General features: G+C 33.7%; 2 protein-coding genes and 1 pseudogene across 2 annotated transcripts; 1 reads left to right on the top strand and 2 right to left on the bottom strand.

Annotated features, from left to right (window-relative positions):
* Positions 1 to 4,144: 4,144 nt before the first annotated feature.
* Positions 4,145 to 9,670, top strand: LOC128193703 (uncharacterized). The gene is made up of 6 exons (XM_052867784.1): positions 4,145 to 4,311; positions 7,819 to 8,291; positions 8,374 to 8,500; positions 8,612 to 8,890; positions 8,973 to 9,077; positions 9,161 to 9,670. The coding sequence occupies exons 2-6, from the start codon at positions 7,822 to 7,824 to the stop codon at positions 9,668 to 9,670; spliced, it is 1,491 nt and encodes a 496-aa protein (XP_052723744.1). The 5' UTR covers positions 4,145 to 4,311; positions 7,819 to 7,821.
* Positions 9,671 to 11,985: 2,315 nt separating this feature from the next.
* LOC108344654 (glyceraldehyde-3-phosphate dehydrogenase, cytosolic-like) lies at positions 11,986 to 14,709 on the bottom strand (annotated as a pseudogene).
* Positions 14,710 to 19,240: 4,531 nt separating this feature from the next.
* LOC128193702 (uncharacterized) lies at positions 19,241 to 22,194 on the bottom strand. Its single transcript, XM_052867782.1, has 2 exons — positions 21,579 to 22,194; positions 19,241 to 19,329 (listed from the first exon to the last, which is right to left on the bottom strand). Exons 1-2 carry the CDS (start codon positions 22,192 to 22,194, stop codon positions 19,241 to 19,243), a joined length of 705 nt encoding a protein of 234 aa, XP_052723742.1.
* Positions 22,195 to 22,620: the final 426 nt, after the last annotated feature.

The raw sequence follows: 22,620 nt of genomic DNA, 5'->3' as shown, positions 1-22,620 counted from the left end.
AGAAGCTTCCGTTTCTTTCGGAAGAAAGTTTCAAAAGAATTGCATTGTCAAACAAAAAGAATAACAACTTTCATGTAGAATCGGTAAAAGTAATTTTCCTACTAAATTATTGACTATAACTAAAAATTGAGTCAAAAAAGAAAATTGTGTTTTAAAACATGTAATAATATAAATCTAATTTTCCATTATTTTTTATTTTAATTACCTAAATTTCTATATAAGTATACCACATCCTTCCTTAATTTTTTTTAATTATACATATTTAAATTAAGTTTAAAATTAAAAAAAAAAATATTAAGTCTTAATTTTAATATTTAACTTCAATAATTCTTAAAATTTCTTTTTATAATTTTTTTTATTTTACATATGCTTTAGTTTTACGATAACATTTTTTAATTTGTTATAAGAAAGTGTAGTCAGTGGTACGACTTGTTTTTTTATGTAGTTTTTTTTTCTTTAGAGGATAGTTAACTCGTGTAAAAAATTACATGATTACTCCTTGATATTTAAGTCGTGTAAAAATATTACAATTTGCATATTGGACAAAATCACATACCTCTGTAATAACAATTAATTCATAAGATGTTAATAAGTTTTTTAATTCTGTTTATTAATACTCCACTTTTACCCATATTAATCATCATTAAATTATTTAATTATAATATACACTACCAACACTCCTTATTGTTTTTTTTTAAATAGTTAAATAAGTGTACAAACACTTTTGTTTTCTTAGTTTTTTTAACTCCATTAACTATGAAGATAATTGAGTATATATACATGCCTATTTATTAACAAGTAAAAATGTCAATATATACAATTAATCTTAGAGGGTACTAGAGTATGTAACCATTTGTTTTTCACTTTAGAAATTTAAAATCCTTAACCGTTCTCTTACAACTTAATCCATTTTCTAATTAAATGAGTTTTACAATATACATTAAATAAATTTGTCCATATATTGAATAGAGAAGTCTAAAATGTACATTATGAGTGTGTCAATATACCTATTAGATGAGTATAACGATACATATATTAGACAAGTTAGTCAATGCACAGATTAGACGAGTATAACAATATACATTGAATCAGTTCATACACTAATTTATATTTTTAGCGAGTTTACTATACATATTTATGTATATCCTTTGTAATTTAGATATGTTATTATATTTTGTACATACTACTTTATCCTTTATATTTTTACAAAAGTATTTTTATAGACATATTCACTCACTTTTTAGATTAATTTTATACAAAATTTAATTATAAACTTAAAAATATTTATTATTTCTTTCTTCCAATCTCTAAATCTCTCAATAAATACAGAAAGAAACAAACACAAAAATGTACTTAAGCAAGTGTTTAAAACTAGTTAGAATAATAAAATCATAAACTCTTTTTAAAGCTGGTTGTTTAACAAATTTCACAAATCAATTAAGTTCTTTTAAACAATCTAGGAATGCTCTCTTCAAATAATTAAGATTAAATCAATTTTATGAATCATTAGATTCAACCTATTTGATTGAAGGGTAAATTACATTGAAAAAGTTAGTAAAATTTCCGAACTTTCTTTTATAAATTTACATCTATACTTTTATCATTATCCTTAGTCTAATTCCTTTTAATTATTATGTTCTTTCTTGTTCTAAAACCTTCAATCTCTAATTTATCTTTATTTTTTTATTATGAAAAATATTATCTTTATTTTTGTTTTTAAATTAAAGAAATCTTATAATTTATTTTACTTATAAAAAATTTCTATTAACATAATAATAAGTAATGCTCAAATTCAAGATGTCACAAGTTATTACAAATATCGAACACTGTAAAATTTTTCTTATAATGTAGAAACCTATTTTTCAAAAACTCAATATTTAAACGTATAGAAGCAAGTCAAATCGTAATAGTTTCAAAAACAATGTCCAAATTACATCATTAAAAAGAAATTAAAATAACCAAAGAAATTAAAATAACTCCAAATTACATTGTTTAAAAAGTATAAACAAAGACACTTTTCAAGAAAACCTAAATATTTTCCCATCATCTCACGAATTTATCATGCTTCTGGAACATCTGCAATATCACTTGTTCACGTATAATTCATTATACGATCATCGCCGAAAATGCCAAATAACAAACACAAACACAAACAAGTATGAGGTAAGTAACCGTTAAAACAAACCATAACGATACAATATATGATTATCAATAACATTACATAACATCAAACAAGTAACCCATCCTTATCGTAATTAACAATGAATCATTAATTTCATCATCAACATAATCAACAGTCATCCTTCGATCCTCGGTGCACGCAGACCATCGGTCTATCCCTTCATCAACACTTGGGCCAACTACACCACCATGGTAACCACCACGATCATAACCACATCACTATCAACATAACATCATCAGGAGCATCACCATGATCATCATCATATACATCACCATCATGCATATCCTCACCATGAATATCGCCATGAACATCCCCATTATCATGAACTCCACCATGGAAGTCACACTCCTGTACCCTACCTCATACACCTATTATATTGACAAGCTCGCTTGAGTTGTCCCACCCTCGCGCTAAAGGACCTGCTTCCCTGCTTTGCAACGATTTATGAGTAAAAACATTGGCACATCGTGCACCGACTACTATACTCAGCAACGAGCCAAAAACCATACAAAACATCATTCTCCCACACAAATAAGGTGTAACATTAGAGCATCACTCTCTTTTTGCACAGATAGCCCTTATCCCCTATCATACAGTAGATAATACCAACTTAAAATTTATTAGGTACAACAAGCAAACACGTCATTCACCTCTCATGCTCAATGGTCAATCACACATCTTTGTACAATCCATCGCTTTTCCATGCTCCAGCATTAATCAAGAGTCAAATCCAACTCCAATCGTAGCATTTAACTCACTTTCCATGCTAAACAACACATCTTGTAGTCCAACCAGCTTGGCCCTTGTCCATTCTTCTTCAAAACCCAATTTTCCATAAAACACACTAGGATAATTGATTATCGTCAATGATAATCAATTATTCCAGTAAGGTTTACAATCTAAAACTTCCAAATTTCAAGCTACGCGAAGATAATCGATTATCACTCAAGATAATCAATTATTTCAAAAACCAAACTCATAAAATGACTCGCAGATAATCAATTATTACTCAAGATATTTATTCCTAAAATCAAACCACACAAGAAAGATTCAAAAGACTTATACAATGTATACAACATCTCTAAACTTCAAGAAAACCAGATTAACACCTCATACACACATTCAAGCATCCTGGATACATGGAAAATACCTAGATACTTATATCATGCCACATGAATCATACAAAATCCAATAAAAATACCTAGATATTAGACACCCAAACATCTCAACATTCATTAATTATACAAAAACACTACAAGAAATTAGCCAGTTATCTGCGGATCAATATATACGGATTCAGATCCGTATATAATATATTTATTATATACGGATGTGATATACGGATAAGCTACATACGGAAAATTCCGTATATAATGACCAAAATATTTACATACGGAATTGCCGTATATAAAATCCGTATGTAAAATGGTTAAAATCTTACCGGCTGATAATACATACGGATATAAGGAAAAAAAAATTAAAAAATTGAAAGTCTGCCTAAAATGCTATGTGCTCTCTCTCGAAATGTTTCCCCTTTCTTTCTCGACAAAGCTCTTTCTCTAGAAAACCTAAAATGCTCCCTCTTGCTTGTCCTTCGATTCACCCAATCACGAGATTGCTTTTCTTCATTGAGCTGTCGCAGCTGAGTTGCAGTGTGGCAGTAGCATTTTGATCTTTTGACCATCGCGAGTTGGAAGCTTTGAGCTTGTTTTATTGATTGCTTTCTTTGTCGAAGCCTGGAGCTGTGGTTGTCCCTGTCTCGAGCCCTTTCCACTTTCGTTGTCCATCGCGCTCTGGTTCTTCATCCTCTCTCTCGAGCTGTCTCCTTCATCAAACACTGTTGTTGGGCGTCATTGTTCTGTTCGGTTCGGTGTTGGAAACAATACTTTCATCTGGTAATTAAATCCTAATTTTGAGCAATTGATGAAATCCTTAAATAGTGAAAATGTCGAACCCTAATCTGGTTTTTTTTTTTACATATTTGTGGTTCGGCTCCCAAGCTGTGGTTGGAGTGTTAGGAAGCATCCATTGAGGGTACTGTGTGGCGGTTTAAGAAGATTGTTACTCGTATTAAGGACGAAGACATATACTATTTGGAGTTACGAAGGCCCTTAGTGAAGGAAGCAAAGGTGAGTGAGTTCCTTTGGACTATTACAATTCTGTCTTTGTTTGATTCAGTGTTGTGTTGATCTGTATGGCTGTTATTAGTTGTCTTCAATTCACATGTTGTTCATCGTTATCCTTTACTGTCTTGTGTTCTGAGTTTTTAATCATTGTTTGTTTGATTAATTAGGTTTCGAAATCCTGTTGAATTTGTGTTGGGTATATAGGGAAGTATTGTATGATTTCATTACATGAAATAAGGTTACATGTTAGCAGTAAGAAACCTGTCATAACAATTTGAAGTCAAATAACCACATATAACAAGAAAAATAACTTACTATCAATATGCCGAATCCAATGTCTCAAATAACTTCCCAATAATCAATAAATTTACTAATAATAAAGCAGTCCAACAATGACAAAGGTAAAAGATTTCAGTGATTAAGAATATATAGAGGATGATGGAGAAACTAATAAAAAATTTAAGCAAAATAATATTAAGCCAGAGATGAAGTTCAAGTTGTTGAATGTGACGAGGTTGGAACACAAACAGAGACAACAATGACACAATAACCACACAAAAATATTAGCAAAATTTATGCTTCGTAGATCATATAGAATACCAAAGATGACATGAACAAATATTCTTAACAATAGACCACTAACACGCAAAATGTATACTAACAATGTCCTCAACCTTGCCGAAGCATAAGTTAAAATAAGATATAATTCATTTCCTAACTAAGATATAATTCATTTCCTGATCATGTGGGTAGAATTGGGTGGAGTGGTATAAATTCAAAACTTTGAGTCTGGAAATCTGCTGCCACAGGGCATGTATTTTTGCCCAAAAGAAAATAATTTTGTCAAAAGATGAAGGGTAAATTTCCTTAAGTCACACTATACTGCTCATCTATTCATTATGCTAATCAATCATTGTTTGTCCATGACAACAGGCAAATTAATACTATGTTGTTATATGATATCTCAAAGCAAAGAAAAGAGCCTGAGTAATGATTCCTCAAGATAATGCATCCCTCAAGATAAACCAAAACAATATATTCTGCATGACCAATATCTAAAATAAAATTAATATCCCTCAAGATAATGCATCCCTCAAGTTATATGTGTGTTTTCAAATCATAATTGTAAACAAAAGCATTACAATTACTAGAACTTGCCACTGTTTTCAGTGGCAGCAGCTGGAAGAGATAGTCTTAGCTCCAAATCTGGTTCTGTGGTGTTGAAGGATGTTCCACCAAGTTCTACTACTGTTAAATGTTTATAAGTAATTTAGAAGTGCCACTCTATTTTAGATAAAATTTAGAAAAACTTGGCATCACCACAACTTTGTGACGTTAGTCTTGATGATATTGATGATCAACACTTCCTGTGCTAATTAGTTGTTTTTAGACCATTATTAGTGTAGTGTCTTAAATTGATAGATTTCACTGACTTAGTTTAGTAGTAGTTTAAATTGTTTGGCTTTTCATTGTAAATTTGATTTGAATTTCACCAAAAGAAGTACTTCTTAGTTGTGTTAGATGAACATTAAAAACTGTTTTAGACAACTTAGTGGATTTTTAGATTACCCTTAGATAGATTTTGTTGTACTTAGTGTGCATGTTAGCTGAACTGACTTTGTGGATTCCCACACTGGCCACCTGCTAGCAGGGTTCAGCTCTGAAACTCCTTTCTCTGCCTCATCAAAAAACATCCTTGTCCTCTTTACAATGTCCCGTCATGAATTTACTAGGTTTATCTATAACTTTACCCAGGAAAATGTCATCATCTAAAAGCCTAGCTTTTGCCAATTCATCTTGTCCCTCCTCCTAGTTTACTTCCCCTTTGTTGGCAATGGCATAGTACCTTATCTGCTACTCTTCTTTCTCTTAATTACGAATAATCTTCTGCAGATCAAGCTTTATTTGTCAAATCTGCTTCTACTTCTATTACTGCATTATTTGTTTAGGTGGATGATATTGTTTTAATTAGCAATGATATGGCAGAAATTAATCATCTTAAGCACATCTTAGATACCAAATTTTAAATCAAAGACCTAGGATCTTTAAGATACTTTCTCGGTCTTGAAATTACAAGGTCCAAATCTGGAATTCACATGAATAAGAGAAAATATATTCTTGAACTTCTCGATCACAATGGTTTGATTGGTTCTAAACCTACTAACACTCCTTCTCATCCTTCTATTAAACTTATGGCAAATCATGGACAAGTTTTATGTAATGCTGCTGGTTACTGGCAATTAGTTGGCAAACCTTTTTACCTCACCATCATCAAGCAAGATATTGATTATGTGTACAACAACTCAGCCAATTTCTATGCAAACCTCTTGATACTTATTACAATGCTGCTCATCCAAAACACTCACCAAACAGATTAAAAATCTGCACCAGTTTGAACACCAAAATTTAACTTCAACTTCACAATTTGAGAGGCCAAAAGCTCAAAAGCAATAAAAAAAGGTTTACAATAGAAGTAGGCACTCAAATGGATCCTAATGTAAGGTTGTAGATCAGATTAAGAAAGCAAGAAAATTGGATTTCAAAGTACATTCATGAAAACAGATTCAGTTTTCAACACTGCACCAGAAAATTGGCTTGGTTTTGGTGGTTTGAAACTCAAATTTCCACATAAGTGTCTTAAACTCTAAATGAATCACTTCAGCAACTTTAATTAGTGATTTGAAACGTGTTAAAACTCTGAAATGAGTTAAAAACAGATTGCTACTCAAATTGACCTTGCCACTTCCTAATATAACTCAAAATATTATGGTTTAAGACAGAAGTCTGCACTTAGGCCAAGATATTACTAATTGAAATCTGGTAGGATTTTTTTTCCCTCCATGGCCATCGATGTTATCTCATTAGTAGATACTGTTTTAGACCAATTTCCCAATGCTGAAGATGGGGATTTGAAAAATTAAAAGCAAAGCAAAGAAAAGTCTACATTACCATTGTTGAAAATCATCTTGGAATACTTAAGAATAAAGTGGGATGAACCAATGCAACTTTACTGTGATAATAAATTTGCTATTGGCATAGCCCATAATCCTATTTAACATGATAAAACTAAACACTTTGAAATTTATCAGCATTTTATCAAAGATAAATTAGTGGTGAAATCTACATTCCAAATTGTTAATATAACTTACAGAAAATGTTAATTGTTTTGGTTCAAATGAAAGCATTGTCTTTCTACCATTCTGCACGTCTTCTTAACTTGAGTTTGTCCATATCTGCTGCTGGATGAATGTGAAGTGTACACTAATCTGTGAAAACTACTGTGAAAAACTATTAACGTGATTTCATATGTTCTACAAAGTTCCACACATCACAATCACAATATTATATTATGTTGCTGAAAAATTCTTGCCAAATACCTTTATCACAATCACATTATTATATTATCTCACAAGTTGGTTACAGAATAGAGTTTTATTGCATTTATCTCTGATTGTACTATTTCTAAATTTTCTTTTCTTCTATTGTATACAAATATATATTATGTTCAAGAATATGGCATCAGGTCCTTCTGGCCCTCCTATTCCACCTTCAGGAAATTCTGATAAGGGCAAGGGGAAGAAATCTTACGTAGTCAAGTTGATGACACGTTTCAATAATGAAATTGGTTCAACCAGTCAACCAAATACACCTACCTCTACCTCTACTGGTAGATCTATTCCACCTCCATTAGTTGTTCCTGCCTTCACTCCCACTCCACATCAAGTTCCTACATCTTCACCTCCCTCTGTTGGTACATCTCTTCCACCTCCAATACAAGTGCCTGGCTTGACACCCACTCCATACCAAGTACCTCCTTATCTTCAGGCTTCACTCTCTCCCAATGTTGGTTCTAACCCATCAACTCCCAGAAATATTGCACCATCACCGGGTATAGAGGATGCATATCCACATTCTAGTTCAGCCGCCAATAACATGGAAGAATGTTCCAATAGTCGTCCAATGATTACACCCGTTGGAGGAGGGTAAGAAAAAAAAATAAATCAATTAATATATACACAATTCATTGTTATATTATTGTAATGTTTGAGTTTAATTTTGTTTTAGGTTTTATCCTACAAAAACTGCATCCAAGGCAATCACAGCCACCATCAAGGAACAGTTTGATGAGCCATGGCTAACATGGGGTGCAATCCCTAAGTCAACCAGAGATGTCTTCTTCGAACGTTTTAAGGTAAACACTTTTCATTCCTAATCATGTTAGAAGTCAATAGTTGATGTCCTGCATTTAATTCATACTTTGAACTTGTTTACTTGTTCAAACCTATTATTTCTAATATAACAGAGAAGGGTTTCATGGAAGCCTGAAGATGAGGAAAAGGTCAAAAAAAATTTTCACACCAAGGCATCTCATAGACTCTCAGAGATGTATAAAAAAGCTAGAACTCTAGGAAAAAGACCTGATTGGCTGGGGGACGATACTTGGAATGCTCTTTTGGAAAAGTGGAACATGCCACTTTATAGACAAAAGTGTGAAACGGCAAAGAAGAATCGGACATCTGAAAAGGGTGGTTGTTTGCACACTGGAGGATCTATAAGCGTGCATGAGCATGCTATTCGTTTGGTATATAACTTGTACATTTTTTTTCTTATATTTGTAATCATAAACTTTACAAATATTTATTAACAACTCCTTTTGTTTGCAGTCACAAGAGCTTGGTCGGTCTGTGCATGTTGATGAAATATTTCAACAGACACATATTCGTCAATCAACAGGAGAATTTGTGGACGAAAGGTCTAGGCGGACCCATGTAAGTTTCTACTAACTCTATCACATTATAAAATTTCGTTTTTTAAACCTCATGTGTAATGATAATATTTATTCATTTAACAGGAACAATTTGTTGCAAAATTTTCTGAAATTAGATCTGAGACTGCATCTGTTGGTGTCTCAACATCTCCTCTAGACCCTACGGAGGAGGAAAGATTGAGAAACCGATGTTGGTTAGAGGCTGCTGGTGGAAAATACAAGGGACGCGTATACGGCATTGGAAATGTCACTTCCCAAGATGACTGTGTTGATAGTTACATCCAACAGACACAGGCATCTTCTACTGCTCAACCTCAAAATTCAGAAGAAATTCTTAACCTGAAATCGCAGTTACAACAATATGGTCAGCAGCTTCAAAATCTTGAAGGCTTTATTGGCGTCCTCCTGCCATTCCTTCCGGCTTCAGCAGCCGCGGCTGCACAACAATTTTTAAACCTTCAAAATCCTCAAGTTCAAAATGGCGTACCCAATATAGTCCAACCAGAACAGCAACCTCCAGAACAGCAACCACCAAACCAGCAACCACCAGATGAACAACCACAAGATGGAAATGATGATTACATGCATTATTAGGCATTTTATAGAACTTATTTCCATTACTGTTGAACTTATTTAGAACCACAACTACAATCTGTTTATGAACTTACCAAATGTTGCAGTTATATGTACATTATACAATATTTATGTATTCATATACAATGTTTTCTTTGTGGATTAAGTGTATTTGAAAACCTTATTAAATTTATATGTCAATGTGCAATGTATCCAGGTTTGCTTGTAACAATGATGAATGTTAACTATAATGTCCAGGTCTGCTTGTATATAGTGGATGGGGAACTGCTATATACAGAAAATTTATTTAGCTCCTGTTAAACCATTATATACGGATATATCCGTATATAATTTCCGTATATAGGTTATATACGGATTTATCCGTATATAACTTATATACAGATAAATCCGTATATAATTTATATACGGAAATTATATACGGATTTATCCGTATATAAGTTATATACGGACATATCCGTATATAACTTATATACGAATAAATCCGTATATAATTTCCGTATATAAATTATATACGGATTTATCCGTATGTAAACTTAGCTACGATGGTATTATATACGGATTTTTGTCCGTATATAATCCGTATATAAACACAGAATATATACGGATTTTTGGTCTTATATACGGATTTTTGCTGTATGTAAGTCACTTTTTTCTTGTAGTGAAACCACCTACATTATTAATTCGTATGAACCAAACCTATATGCTATAATCCTCAACATACATCACAACCTAAACCCATTCCTCATATCACACCAGCAGATCATACATTTTCTTTATATATAACCATCATCACACATATGCAATTTCATAACCCTTAAAATAACCCTATCATCATAAGGGAACCCCATAATAATCATGGTATACACCATATCATAGTGCAGAAATACATTCCCATACCACTCAAGAAAATTAAGAACATACCTACATTCCCATACCTTTGTCAATACTAGGGTATTCTCTACACACAAGATAAGCCAACACCAAACCTTTCATGCTTTTGGTACCTAGCTAGGAGTCCCTTCTTCTCCTTCCACTTTCACACAGGTTTCTCCCTCTCCACTACTCTCTCTCTCTTTTACCTCTCAATATTTCACGTAAAGCTTTAGAGTTTCAATTTTGCAATCTCTCTTTTTTTTAAAGCCTATCTTTGCTAGATTCACGTTCTAAGCAAAATTATAAATAAAAATACAAATTTCTCCTTAAAACTTCTCCCCTTAGGACTTAAACCCACATCCATTCAATCGCAGTCAACATCTCTACCAATAAGTCAATACATCACATTGATAATCACACACATCACAAATTCAACAATAATAAAACAAAATCAATAAATAACATAAAATTCATGTCTTACATTTTTTCGAGTCATAATAGGTAAACTTTTATCCATTTTCTACATATCATAAACTTTTACATTTATCAAACAACTATCAAGTCAATGAATGTGTAAACTATTTTCTTTTGAAGAGAAGTATTTCCCAACATTCATTTCTTATAATTCTTTCACCTCATCCATATGTTATGCTTTTAATTAACACTGAGCTATTTATTTTTATGGGTTATTTTAATACTATAAATTGACATCAAATTTAATTTCTTATATTTATGGATGCCAATAACCTTGTGTGTTGTCTTATATGTTGGAAGTTTCACATCGACTAAAAATAAAACCAATTTAAAGTATATAAGTGGGTAAAAACCTCATCTTACAAGTCAATTTTGTGAGATTGAGTCACGTTCAAAGTTCACTTTTTAATATGGTATTAGAGCCAAATTAGAACCTACCCTAGTGAGATTTGTGTAGACATATTGTTCCACCTGCTATCGAACCATCCATTATTGTCTAGTCTCACACTCGAGATGTATATACCGACGTGGAGAGTGTGTTGGAATTCTTAAATCGACTAGAGATAAGACTAATTTAGAATATATATAAGTTTAAACTCTACTTTTTAATACTATATTTTACGAAGTCTGAATATAAGATACAATGCTAATAAATTTATTGAGAAGGATAAAGTGCAAGATATATAAATATGAACCTAAAAATCTCTCAAAATTTTGATATTACTAATATAGATAATAACTACAAAATTTCTCTAGAATTTTGATGACAAAGAAAACTTAACTTGGAAATTACCAATTAAAACTATCAGTGGCAAGTTGAGGTTGTTCTAAGCGATAGACAACAATCACTTGAACTTTTGTTACATTAATATTTCAAACCCTACTACTTATGATAGAAAAATCAGCCGAATGAAGAACCAAACTCCTCGTAGGTCGTTGATATCATTATTCATTTTATTTAATGCTGCAAAAGGTTGAGGTTTGGACCAAGTTCCTTGTATCATTACACTGAGGCCATGTGTCGAATCAAGTCCACAACACGTGTGCTGAAAGAAAAATTTAGATGGAAATTATGATATATTAAAAACATTATCTTTACGAACTGTATTAAATAATGCAGAATTGACTGAATCAATGCAAAGATGTGATTATTGAACCAGCTTTATAGCAGTTCTTGTTTAAACAATACTAAGGTTGTTCCATAAAAAATTTAAGTTGTTTTTATACATCTTAGTGTGGTTTGAAAGAAAAAAGATAAACAGTTTGAAGGCATATAGAACTGTGTTTTACCTGTAGCCCCATTCATTATCATACCAAGAGACAAGTTTCACAAAGTTGTTGTTCAATGAAATTCCAGCCTTTGCATCAAAAATGCTTGACCTGCCACCATATAGATCACAACATAGTAAGATTTATTACACAACAACCTTTTAAACGTAAGCCACAAACACTTAGTTGTTAATCCTTTTTCCTAAATTTTTCTAAGCTAAAAGCCAAAAACTTGATCATGTTAGATGCATCACCTGTTGTCACCAATAAAATCAGTAGACACAACATCATCCTCTGTGTAACCAAGGATTCCCTTCATACATCCCTCAGATGCTTCCCTGTGAACAAAAATGGATACATGTGACGAGGACTGATTGAATATGTTGCCTCTGAACATATATAAACAAAAACAGTGTTTCAAAGCTAGAAAATTTGGTTTATCTCACTTCACAGCAGCTTTAATCTCATCATAACTAGCTCCTTTTTCAAGCCTAACAGTGAGGTCAACCACTGAAACATCTACAGTTGGAACTCTGAAAGCCATTCCTGTCAACTTGTTGTTAAGGGCTGGAAGCACCTTAGCAACAGCCTGAACAATTCCAAAAGGGACATTGTTATTTCCAAGAACAATTGTTGTGGATACAAAACTAGTATAAGAAGAATATACTGATTAGGAAACTAAGAGGAACATATTTTAGTAAATATAAACACATAGAAAGAAAATAATATAACATTTCTTGCATTGTATGTTAGATACCTTAGCAGCCCCTGTACTGCTAGGAATGATGTTGCAGGAAGCAGCTCTACCACCTCTCCAATCCTTCATTGATGGTCCATCAACAGTCTTTTGAGTGGCTATGTAATGAAGAAAGACAAGTTGGTTAAATAATGAATCATATGAAACCAAAAACAATGCAAAGCACTGTAACACTTACCAGTCATGGAATGAACAGTGCTCATGAGACCCTCAACAATTCCAAATTTTTCATTAATAACCTGAATATATTTGAACACTGTCACTTAATTTGGATCTTGTTTGTGCATAATGAGAGTCTTTGTTTGCAACTTCAATAGATTACAATGGTTACCTTTGCAAGTGGAGCAAGACAGTTGGTGGTACAACTAGCATTAGAAACAACAGTAATATCAGACTTGTATTCTTTTTCATTGACTCCAACAACAAACATAGGAGCATCCTTGCTTGGTGCAGAGATAATAACCTTCTTTGCACCTCCCTAATTTCAAAGAATATGATCGAACAGTTAGAAAAATAGATTAAAGTCTAATTTATTAGTCTTATAAAATCGATGTGTAATTATATCTGTAAATTAATTTTATTTTTAAGATTTTCATTTTTACTAGACAAAGTGTTTGCAAACCTTCAAGTGGGCAGAAGCCTTGTCTTTATCAGTGAAAACTCCAGTGGATTCAACAACATAATCAGCTCCAGCCTCACCCCATGGAATTCCTCTGGGTTCCTAATTAGAAATAAATAAATAAATTGGTTCATTGTATAATATATTAATGAAATTGAAACCATATTTGATCTAATTTACTTAATTAATAAAATTAATCTATACCTGAAACCGTACACAGAAACTGAGCTGCTACCAAAGAGAAGGGTTTTATCATCCTTGGTCTTAACGTCACAGTTCTTGAATTGGCCATGAACAGTATCATATTTGAACATGTAAGTCTGCAAGAAAGAACTTGAAATTACTAACGGAGAGAACCCATCAATCTTTTATTACTAGAAAGCAATGCCATGACTACAAAAATCAAATTTGAAAGAAGACTATCTTTCTTCATTAAAATTATCAAACCAAACAAATTAGTAATTATTAATTGAATGTGTCCTATGTTTGCTTTACATGGATGGATTTAGTGTATTCTCGTGATTTATGTGTTCTATTATTCATATGATAATAGATAACTGATCAATTTTGAAGTGTTAGTGTATCTGAGATGACAAAATTTATAATAGTATTTAAATATAAATTTTATTAAAAAAATACAAATAATTAGAGTATGAAAAACTAAACATTAGTAGACAAAAAAATTAGAAGTAATAAGAACTTCATTTACCATATAATCAATTGAGATGAAAGGATCATTAACAGCAACAAGCTCAACATCATCTCTTTGCATTGCCACCCTAGCAACCAAACGACCAATTCTTCCAAATCCTTCATTATCACAACCAAGTGAACAACATTACATATAATTAAATATTACCAAGTTAAAAAAAATCAAGAGAATTTTCTTTGGTTTTTAATGTTGTCAAAAGATGAAGTACACATCTCTTTACCAATGATTAAAAATTCCCACATTGAGAAATTTGACACAAAAATTCAAAAAGATTGTAAAAAGAAAATTAGGGTTATTGGAGTACCATTGATGCCAATCTTGACTTTTTGAGCCATGATCTCTCTTCTAGTTTAGTTAACACAAAAAGATGAAAAGAGTGTAATAGAAGACAATGAATGTGTATTGAGAAGAAAGTGACAATGCAAAAACATGTGTATAGCTCTCTCTATATATATACTTATAATATAATGATCATTATTATGTGAAGCGAAATACGTGTAAGTTGTGAGTTATAAAATCCCTTTGTTTCGAAAGAAAGTTTCAAGAACTTACATCATTGAATCATAAAATACACAAAATAACAATAACTTTCATGTAGAATAGGTAAAGGTTAACTTTTCTCAAAAAATTAAGGGCTAAAAATAGAAGAGGTTAAGAAGATAAACTTAACATTGAAAATATAAAGTAGTTTATACTATTTTCAATTTAAATATGCAATAATTCTTGAATAAAAGTATTAACACCAGAAAAAAGCATAATGTATTTGAAACTATGTGATAAAAATCTTTTATTTATTTTAATTTTTATCGTTTAATCAAAATGTATCATCTCAATGTAATTTATCACTTGTTTACTCTTTCACTCTCCAATATTATATGGTGCATTAGAGAAAAATAATTTTTAAAATATTAAATAGTTAAAATTAATATTAGTTATATATTTTTAATAAATGATAAAATAGTTAAAACTCATAACATGTTAATTAATTTGTATAATATTTATAAATTAACTAATAGTTTTATTCTACTTTGTAATTTTATTTTTTTATTTTAAAAATGAAGACTTAAAATATAAATTAAGTATTTGGACACATATACAATAATATGTGTTCTCGTTCTTATTTTTATTCCTTACCTATTTTATTACTATTCCATTTTGTTTCTTCAATATTATAAATTATGATAGTGTTACTCACGTTTTTCTTACCTATGGATTAATTTTTTAAGGAAATAAAAAAATATTTTCTATTTATGACTTTTAACAAATTTAGTGCACTTAAGTTACTTTTATTAAAAATATTTTTTAAATGTATAATATATTATGATTAAATGAAATTTAGTTGTTTAGGATTTAATTTTATCATATTAATCATGGATTTAGTTGATAAATTATTGATATTATGGATTTAATTTATATATTGATATTTAATATTAGATAGAACATGTGTGTCCTTTTATATTGAATAATTAGTATTATTATATTTTTTTATTGTGGTTTTTATTATTTTGTAAACAATTATTTGATTAATATTTGAGATAATAACGGAACGAGTATAATTCAAGATATATTCGTTCTTCAATAAGAATCAAAATAAAATGGAGTTAAATATGTTTTTAATCCCTATACTATCAAGCATTTTTGAGTTTCGGCCCTCTTTCAAAGTAAGGTACATTTTAGTCCTTCTTTTTAAGGAAACTTTGATTTTAGTCCTCCAAAACTAACACCGTTAAATACATAGTTTTGGAGGACTAAAATCAAAGTTTCCTCAAGAAGGAGGACTAAAATGTACCTTACTTTGAAAGAGAGACGAAATCAAAAACACTTGATAGTATACGGATTAAAAACATATTTAACCCAAATAAAATGTAACAAAAATTTCATTTTCATTGTATAATATGATAAAAATATATTGTGAAATTCAAATTTAACCTTTCTGTGTCATCTCTAATATTATTATATTTAGTTATTACAAATAACTTTCGTTATATATATTTTTTAAATGTGAGGCCAATAATTTTGGTACATGCAGGGTGTTTCGTGAGGCCAATAATAATAACTTTTCCTAAAAAGAATTTAATTTTGCTCCAAAATTGTCATAAATGCAAATTGGGAATCTTACATATACCAATTAAATCTATCCAACGCTGCCAATTTAGGTTAGAAATATGTGTTTCCATTCTACACGGATTCAAACCATACCAAATTTAGATTAAATATGTTTTTAATATCTGAACTATAAATTTATTTTTAATTCTACACTAAGATGTCATTTTTTTTCTAACACTCTCCCTTCATTTTCTCACTCCTACTCGCTTTGTTGAGTCTTCTCCGACTTAGTCCAATTCGGCGCCGCAAGCCTTCAAGAGAGAAACCAGCCACCCTCAGTGGCACCACGGAATGTCCGATCCGACGTTTGTCGCATGCTACATTTTCGCGCCGAGGTCATTTTCTTTTTTCGTCAAATGAAAATCAACGTCAACGTCCAATTAGTTGATTCGTAATGCACGAGTTTGTGGTTTGCGTAGGTTCCATTTCAAGTTCCGCTTGAAGTGAACGTGGTTCTGATTGGTTTCAACAGAGACGAAGGTTACAGATACAACATTGACGAGCATTGATTGGAACAGTTTCTCAAAAATAGCTTTGTATTTAGGCTAATTGTTGCTTCATTATCCCTATTTTCTTGCTGATTGAATTTTATCAAAACTGAAATTGCAGCTCCCAAGCTTTATCGTGGTGGTTATTGTTTAACAGTGACTCTGTGGAGTTTGCTTGTTTGGGAAGGTTGAGTTAAGTGGATTAGTAGAGTTCTAATTAGCGATGTTCTGGTCTGAAATTGGATAATTTTAGCATAGGTCTAAGTTGTGGAATATTGAAATGCAGAGCATGGTCATTGGAGGAGATCCTATTGCTTTCTTGAAATGCATATTCTAAAAGATTAGTTTGGTTCAACTTCGCAAACATTTGCAAGAGATGCAAATAGGAAGAAGATAAAAATGTAAAATGAGCTTTCCTACAATTAGCTAATTTATAAGTTAATTTTGAGAAGTTTTCTCATTTTAACTTTTTGAAAAGCCTAATTTTAACTTATTCATAAACTTATTTTAACTTATCTTTAAGTACTGTGTATGGAGAAATTTATACAACTAGATCCAAAGTTAAAGGTTTCGAACCACATAACAACTGATGAAAGTTTGACCATGTCCATATTTTTATACTGGAGAAAAAATAGTCAAGATTGGATTCCCAACCTAGGAAGGCCGAGAGAGGAAGAAACATTGAGCTTTTGTTTAGATGAACTTAAATACCCTTGTAAATTAAGACCAGCCGGCTTTGTTTGAGAATCAAACTGTACTTTAGAAATCTTATGGATCGATTAGACTGTTATATTTTTGTATTGTTGTTGAAGCATATTCTACATTTGGACATCTTTTCTCATGTTATTGTCTGTTTCTTTGTACAGGCCATCATGTACAAACTGCTAGATATGAACATTAATAATTTAAAATATAATTTTCACTATAGGTTGGGCAGCCTGAACTGATAGCACTTGAGAAAGCACATGGTTCCTGCAGGAAAAGCAAGAGAGGTAATTGTGTGGTCCTTTCTTTTTCTTTGCCACTTTCTTTTGTTTTATTGTATATGGCACTTGCTAAAGCTTACCACAACTTGCAGACTGAGTTTGGAAGAGAGGTACCTTTGTTTTAAATTGAATTCCTCTGAGTCGTGCAGGCCCCCTCCTACAACGAGATCCACTCCATCATCCAATCCCCTTCGTCGGTCCACCACCCCAGCGACGAGGACTCACACCACCGCTATGTCCTATCTCACCTCCTCCAACCTGACTCCAACGGTGTTCGTGAAGCCTTCGCCAAGTTCAAACCTACCAGCAAACTCACGCGTCTCGTCTCCACCTACTTCGACCACAGCGAAACCACCTCTGACTTCAGTCTCCGCCTCCTCCTCACCACCCTCCGCGCGTGCGACCTATACACGTCACTCTCCCGCCTCCTCTCCGTCCTCCCCCTCGATGGGCCGCCACTTTCCCAAGCCCAGTGCGACCACGCCTACGACCTCTTCCTCCAATTTAACCGCCAGGAGAACCACTTCGTGCTCTCCCACCTCCACCAACTCCGCGACAATTTCTCCCAATCTTTGCGGACGTCGTGGAAGGCGTCGTGGTGCCACTGAGGATGGCCGATTTCTCTCTTGCGACGCCGAATTGGACTGGACTGAGTCAGGAGAAGACTCATCAAATCGATTAGGAGTGACAAAATAGAGGGAGAGTGTTAGAAAAAAATGACGTTTCACACCACCATTAGCCATCTCATCTAATTTTTAATGTTATTGGTTTTTAGGGATTAAAAACAAATTCGTTTGATAGTTTAAGAACTAAAAACATATTTAATCCTTTATATTTTTATTGTGTAGGTTCACTTATGATAATAATTTTGAAAAATAAAAACTATAATTGAAAAAATAAAGACCAATATGATCAAAACCAATTAATAGTACTAAAATCAGTTTCCATAATATTAAATACAAATCAATTTCACATTCATAATATAAATTAGTATTAAATGAGCACTACAATCATAATATTTACTGTAACATCCCAAAATTATACAGTCATCAACTATATACTTAGAATAATTACACGTATCAATAATCCAAAACAGTTTTAAAAGTAAAGGAAACAGATTAAACAAATGGCCGAACGGCCTGTTATATAGAAATTAACGAGCGTTTACAAAATGGTAAGGACGAACGGTATACAAAATAATAACCACACGTCCAACTATTTACAATCAAAAGAGCGCTCGCTCACAGCCGCTCGCTACTCTAAATACACTAACTAGAACCGAACGCTCACTGTTCCGCCTTCACTACAACTTCTACCAGATTTTCTTCAGCAAGGAATCCTTCTTCAAGCGTTTGCTCCAGAGAAGCATCTCCCTCTGCTCACATCCACACGGATGATCATTGCATTTGACAAGACGGATATACATATACAGACAACACAATGAAAATGCAAGGGTAAGCTTATTGAATTTAATTCAAGTCAAACATACAGTTCATACATATCAAACATATCAATTTATTCATACCACATGCATTCAATCATACATTAACTCAACCAAAATCCTGATACTAGACCGACCGTCCGGACTGTATGAAACTTGTGTAGCTAAGGCGTCCGTGCACTCAGGTGGGGTAACTGGAATGCTCATCAGTAGCCACCTGAGGTTAGTATTTTTGTCCAAGTTACAGTTATGGACTATACCTCCTGCCATTCCCACGTATGACATACTCCTCTCTACTTGAGAACGAGCACTCACGGAATATCAGGATGGATCACCATCTAAGCTTACCACGTTCATACTACAAATATCAATATCCAGTCAAGAGTCGTTCCACCCTGGAACGCTCGTTCAAAATCTTCAATCACAATTTCACTTCTCAGGGTGTTCGCACATCTTAATTCATCCTCTTAAATACATTTTCATTCTATATTCCACTCTCTCAAAATGACGAACGTTCACTCCTATTCATAACGAGGACGAACGTCGAGGGCAAGACCGAAAAAGACTTCTTTGAATTAGTTAAATGAATCAACCCTATTACGATCGAAAAGTACTTAGAATAGTTTAAGTTCAAATGACTCTAGAAATAATCCAATGGATAGATACCTCATAACTTGGTTGAATAAATTTAACGAACACAATTTAATTCAGGGGATGACAGCCAGTCAATGACCGAGCTCGAAAGTAGGCGTTTAATAAATTATTGGACGAACGTCACCGAAGACTTGGACGAACGTCACTAAATAAATTGGACGAACGCTATTTAAATTTAGGACGAACGCTTATGTGAATTCAGGACGAGCGCTATCCTCGCTCATTTTAATTTACGGAAATGGACGAGCGTTCGGTCTGAGACCGAGCGCCACTTAGGTCGAACGCTCATTTCAATACCGAGCGCTATTAAGAACGAACGCTCGTTTCAAGACCGAGCGCTATTAAGGACGAACGCTCAGTGTAAGACCGAGCGCTACTTAAGACGAACGCTCGGTATAAACCAAGCGCTATTCGGACGAACGCTCAAATAGCATTTCAAAGGGAGACGCTCGCTCTAAGACATTTTTCAGAAAAACCGAACGGTATATGACCGTACGATGACGAACGTTCATTTTCATGTGATTTTCATATTTACATTCCACATACAGTAACCATATTTTCCAGTATACTTACATTCATTTAATCATATCATAACATATCTTATACTTCTCAAACTTTGAATTAAAAATCATATCCAATCATCCAATACCAAAATCATACAACATACAACTTTATAGATCATTCATATACACAAGCATAAAATTCTCAGTACATACATACATCACTTTTCATATATCATCTCAGAATCATAATCATATTTCAAACTTCACACACGCACATGCAGTACAGAGATTACATGAATTAAATCTAATAAGCTTCCCTTACCCGGATTTGTAGTGCGCGTTCTAAGATGAGTGGTTTCCACTTGTCCAAAGTGACTTTCTATTCTCAACGTTCCACTTAAACTCTTCCACTAAAAGTTACAAAAAGAAGACGAAAGAACTGAGTTCATGTCCATGCATGCAGTTGAATCAAAGTTTGCAGAGATTCCAGAAACGAATCGTCCAAAAGAACTTACCAGAACTGGAAGTGGTTCGGTTCGATGGAAAGCTCAGGACGTCTGGATCTCCTCTACGGTTTCTGAAATTGGATCGGAGAAGGAGGACGTGAGTTATGGTAGAGAGAAGGAGAAGAGCTCTAGAGAGAAGGAGGAGAAATGGAGATTCTGAGTTTGGAAGGAAAGAAGGTGCGCGTGAGAGAGAGTGGGAGATTTTCCAGAAAAGTCACTTTTGTTCAAATTCCCACTGTCAGACGGATGAGCGTCCCTCTACACGACACCTGCGTTCCACTACTGGTTTCAGAAACTTCCACTTTGACAAGTGGCGCACATGCACGGCTCGTTGGTAAATTTCCAAATACTCAGGACACATGGCCTGGCGCATGCAAGTGAGTACGTGCGTGTCATTAATGGCACTGAACACGTGTCCCGGCGTTAATGGAAGCAGAGTGGTGATTCAGCAGTGGATTTAATGGGACGTGACAATCCCCCTAACTACAAAAATTTTCGTCCTCGAAAATTGAAGACTTACCAGGGAATAAATAAGGGTATAAGTCCTTCATGGCATCTTCAACTTCCCACGTAGAGTCGCCAGTCTTGTCGTCCCACAACACTTTCACCAGTCGAACGTCCTTCCCCTTGTATAATTTAGAGCGTTCGTCTTCAATGCGAATCGGCTTCATTTCTAGCGTTCGGTCTTGTCGAAGACGAACGTTCTCTAGCTCCAATATGTGTGAGGGATCAGCTACGTACTTCCGGAGTTGAGACACGTGAAATACCGGATGAAGGTTGGACAATTGTGGAGGTAGGGCTAGCTCGTATGCAACAGGTCCAATCTTCCTTGTGATCTGGTACGGCCCCACGAACTTAGGAGACAACTTCTTCGATCTCAACGCTCTTCCTACTCCAGTAGTTGGATTCATCCTGAGAAAAACATGCTCGCCAGCTTTGAACTCTAGTGGTCGTCTCCTCCTGTCGGCGTATGACTTCTGCCTGCTTCTGGACGTTCTCAATCTCTCTTGTATCAATTTCACCTTATCAGTTGTTTGTTGAACGAGCTCTGGTCCAGTCAATATGTGTTCTCCTTCTTGAAACCAACAAAGTGGCGTGCGACATTTGCGTCCGTATAGTGCTTCGAAAGGAGCCATTCTAATGCTGGACTGGAAGCTGTTGTTGTAGGTGAACTTTATTAACGGCAGTACATCATCCCAAACGCCCATGTGATCGAGTACGCACGTCCTCAACAAGTCCTCGAGCGTCTGGATTGTTCTCTCGGATTGACCGTCCGTCTGAGGATGGTACGCTGAACTCATTTGGAGTTTGCTGCCTAGCTCGCTCTGCAACGACTGCCAAAACTGAGAGGTGAATCTTGTGTCTCGGTCAGAGATGATGCTGGACGGCACTCCATGTAGACGAACGATCTCTTTGATGTAGAGCTTGGCCAAGTTGGTCATGGACATCTTCAAGTTGACAGCTAGGAAGTGAGCACTCTTTGTTAGATGATCCACTATTACCCAAAGAGAATCGTGATTCTTGACTGTGCGAGGCAAGTGAGTCACGAAGTCCATTGAAAT

Source organism: Vigna angularis, chromosome 8, assembly GCF_016808095.1.
Source record: "Vigna angularis cultivar LongXiaoDou No.4 chromosome 8, ASM1680809v1, whole genome shotgun sequence".
Taxonomy (NCBI): Eukaryota; Viridiplantae; Streptophyta; class Magnoliopsida; order Fabales; family Fabaceae; genus Vigna; species Vigna angularis.
This window is presented reverse-complemented; position numbering and strand designations above follow the sequence as displayed.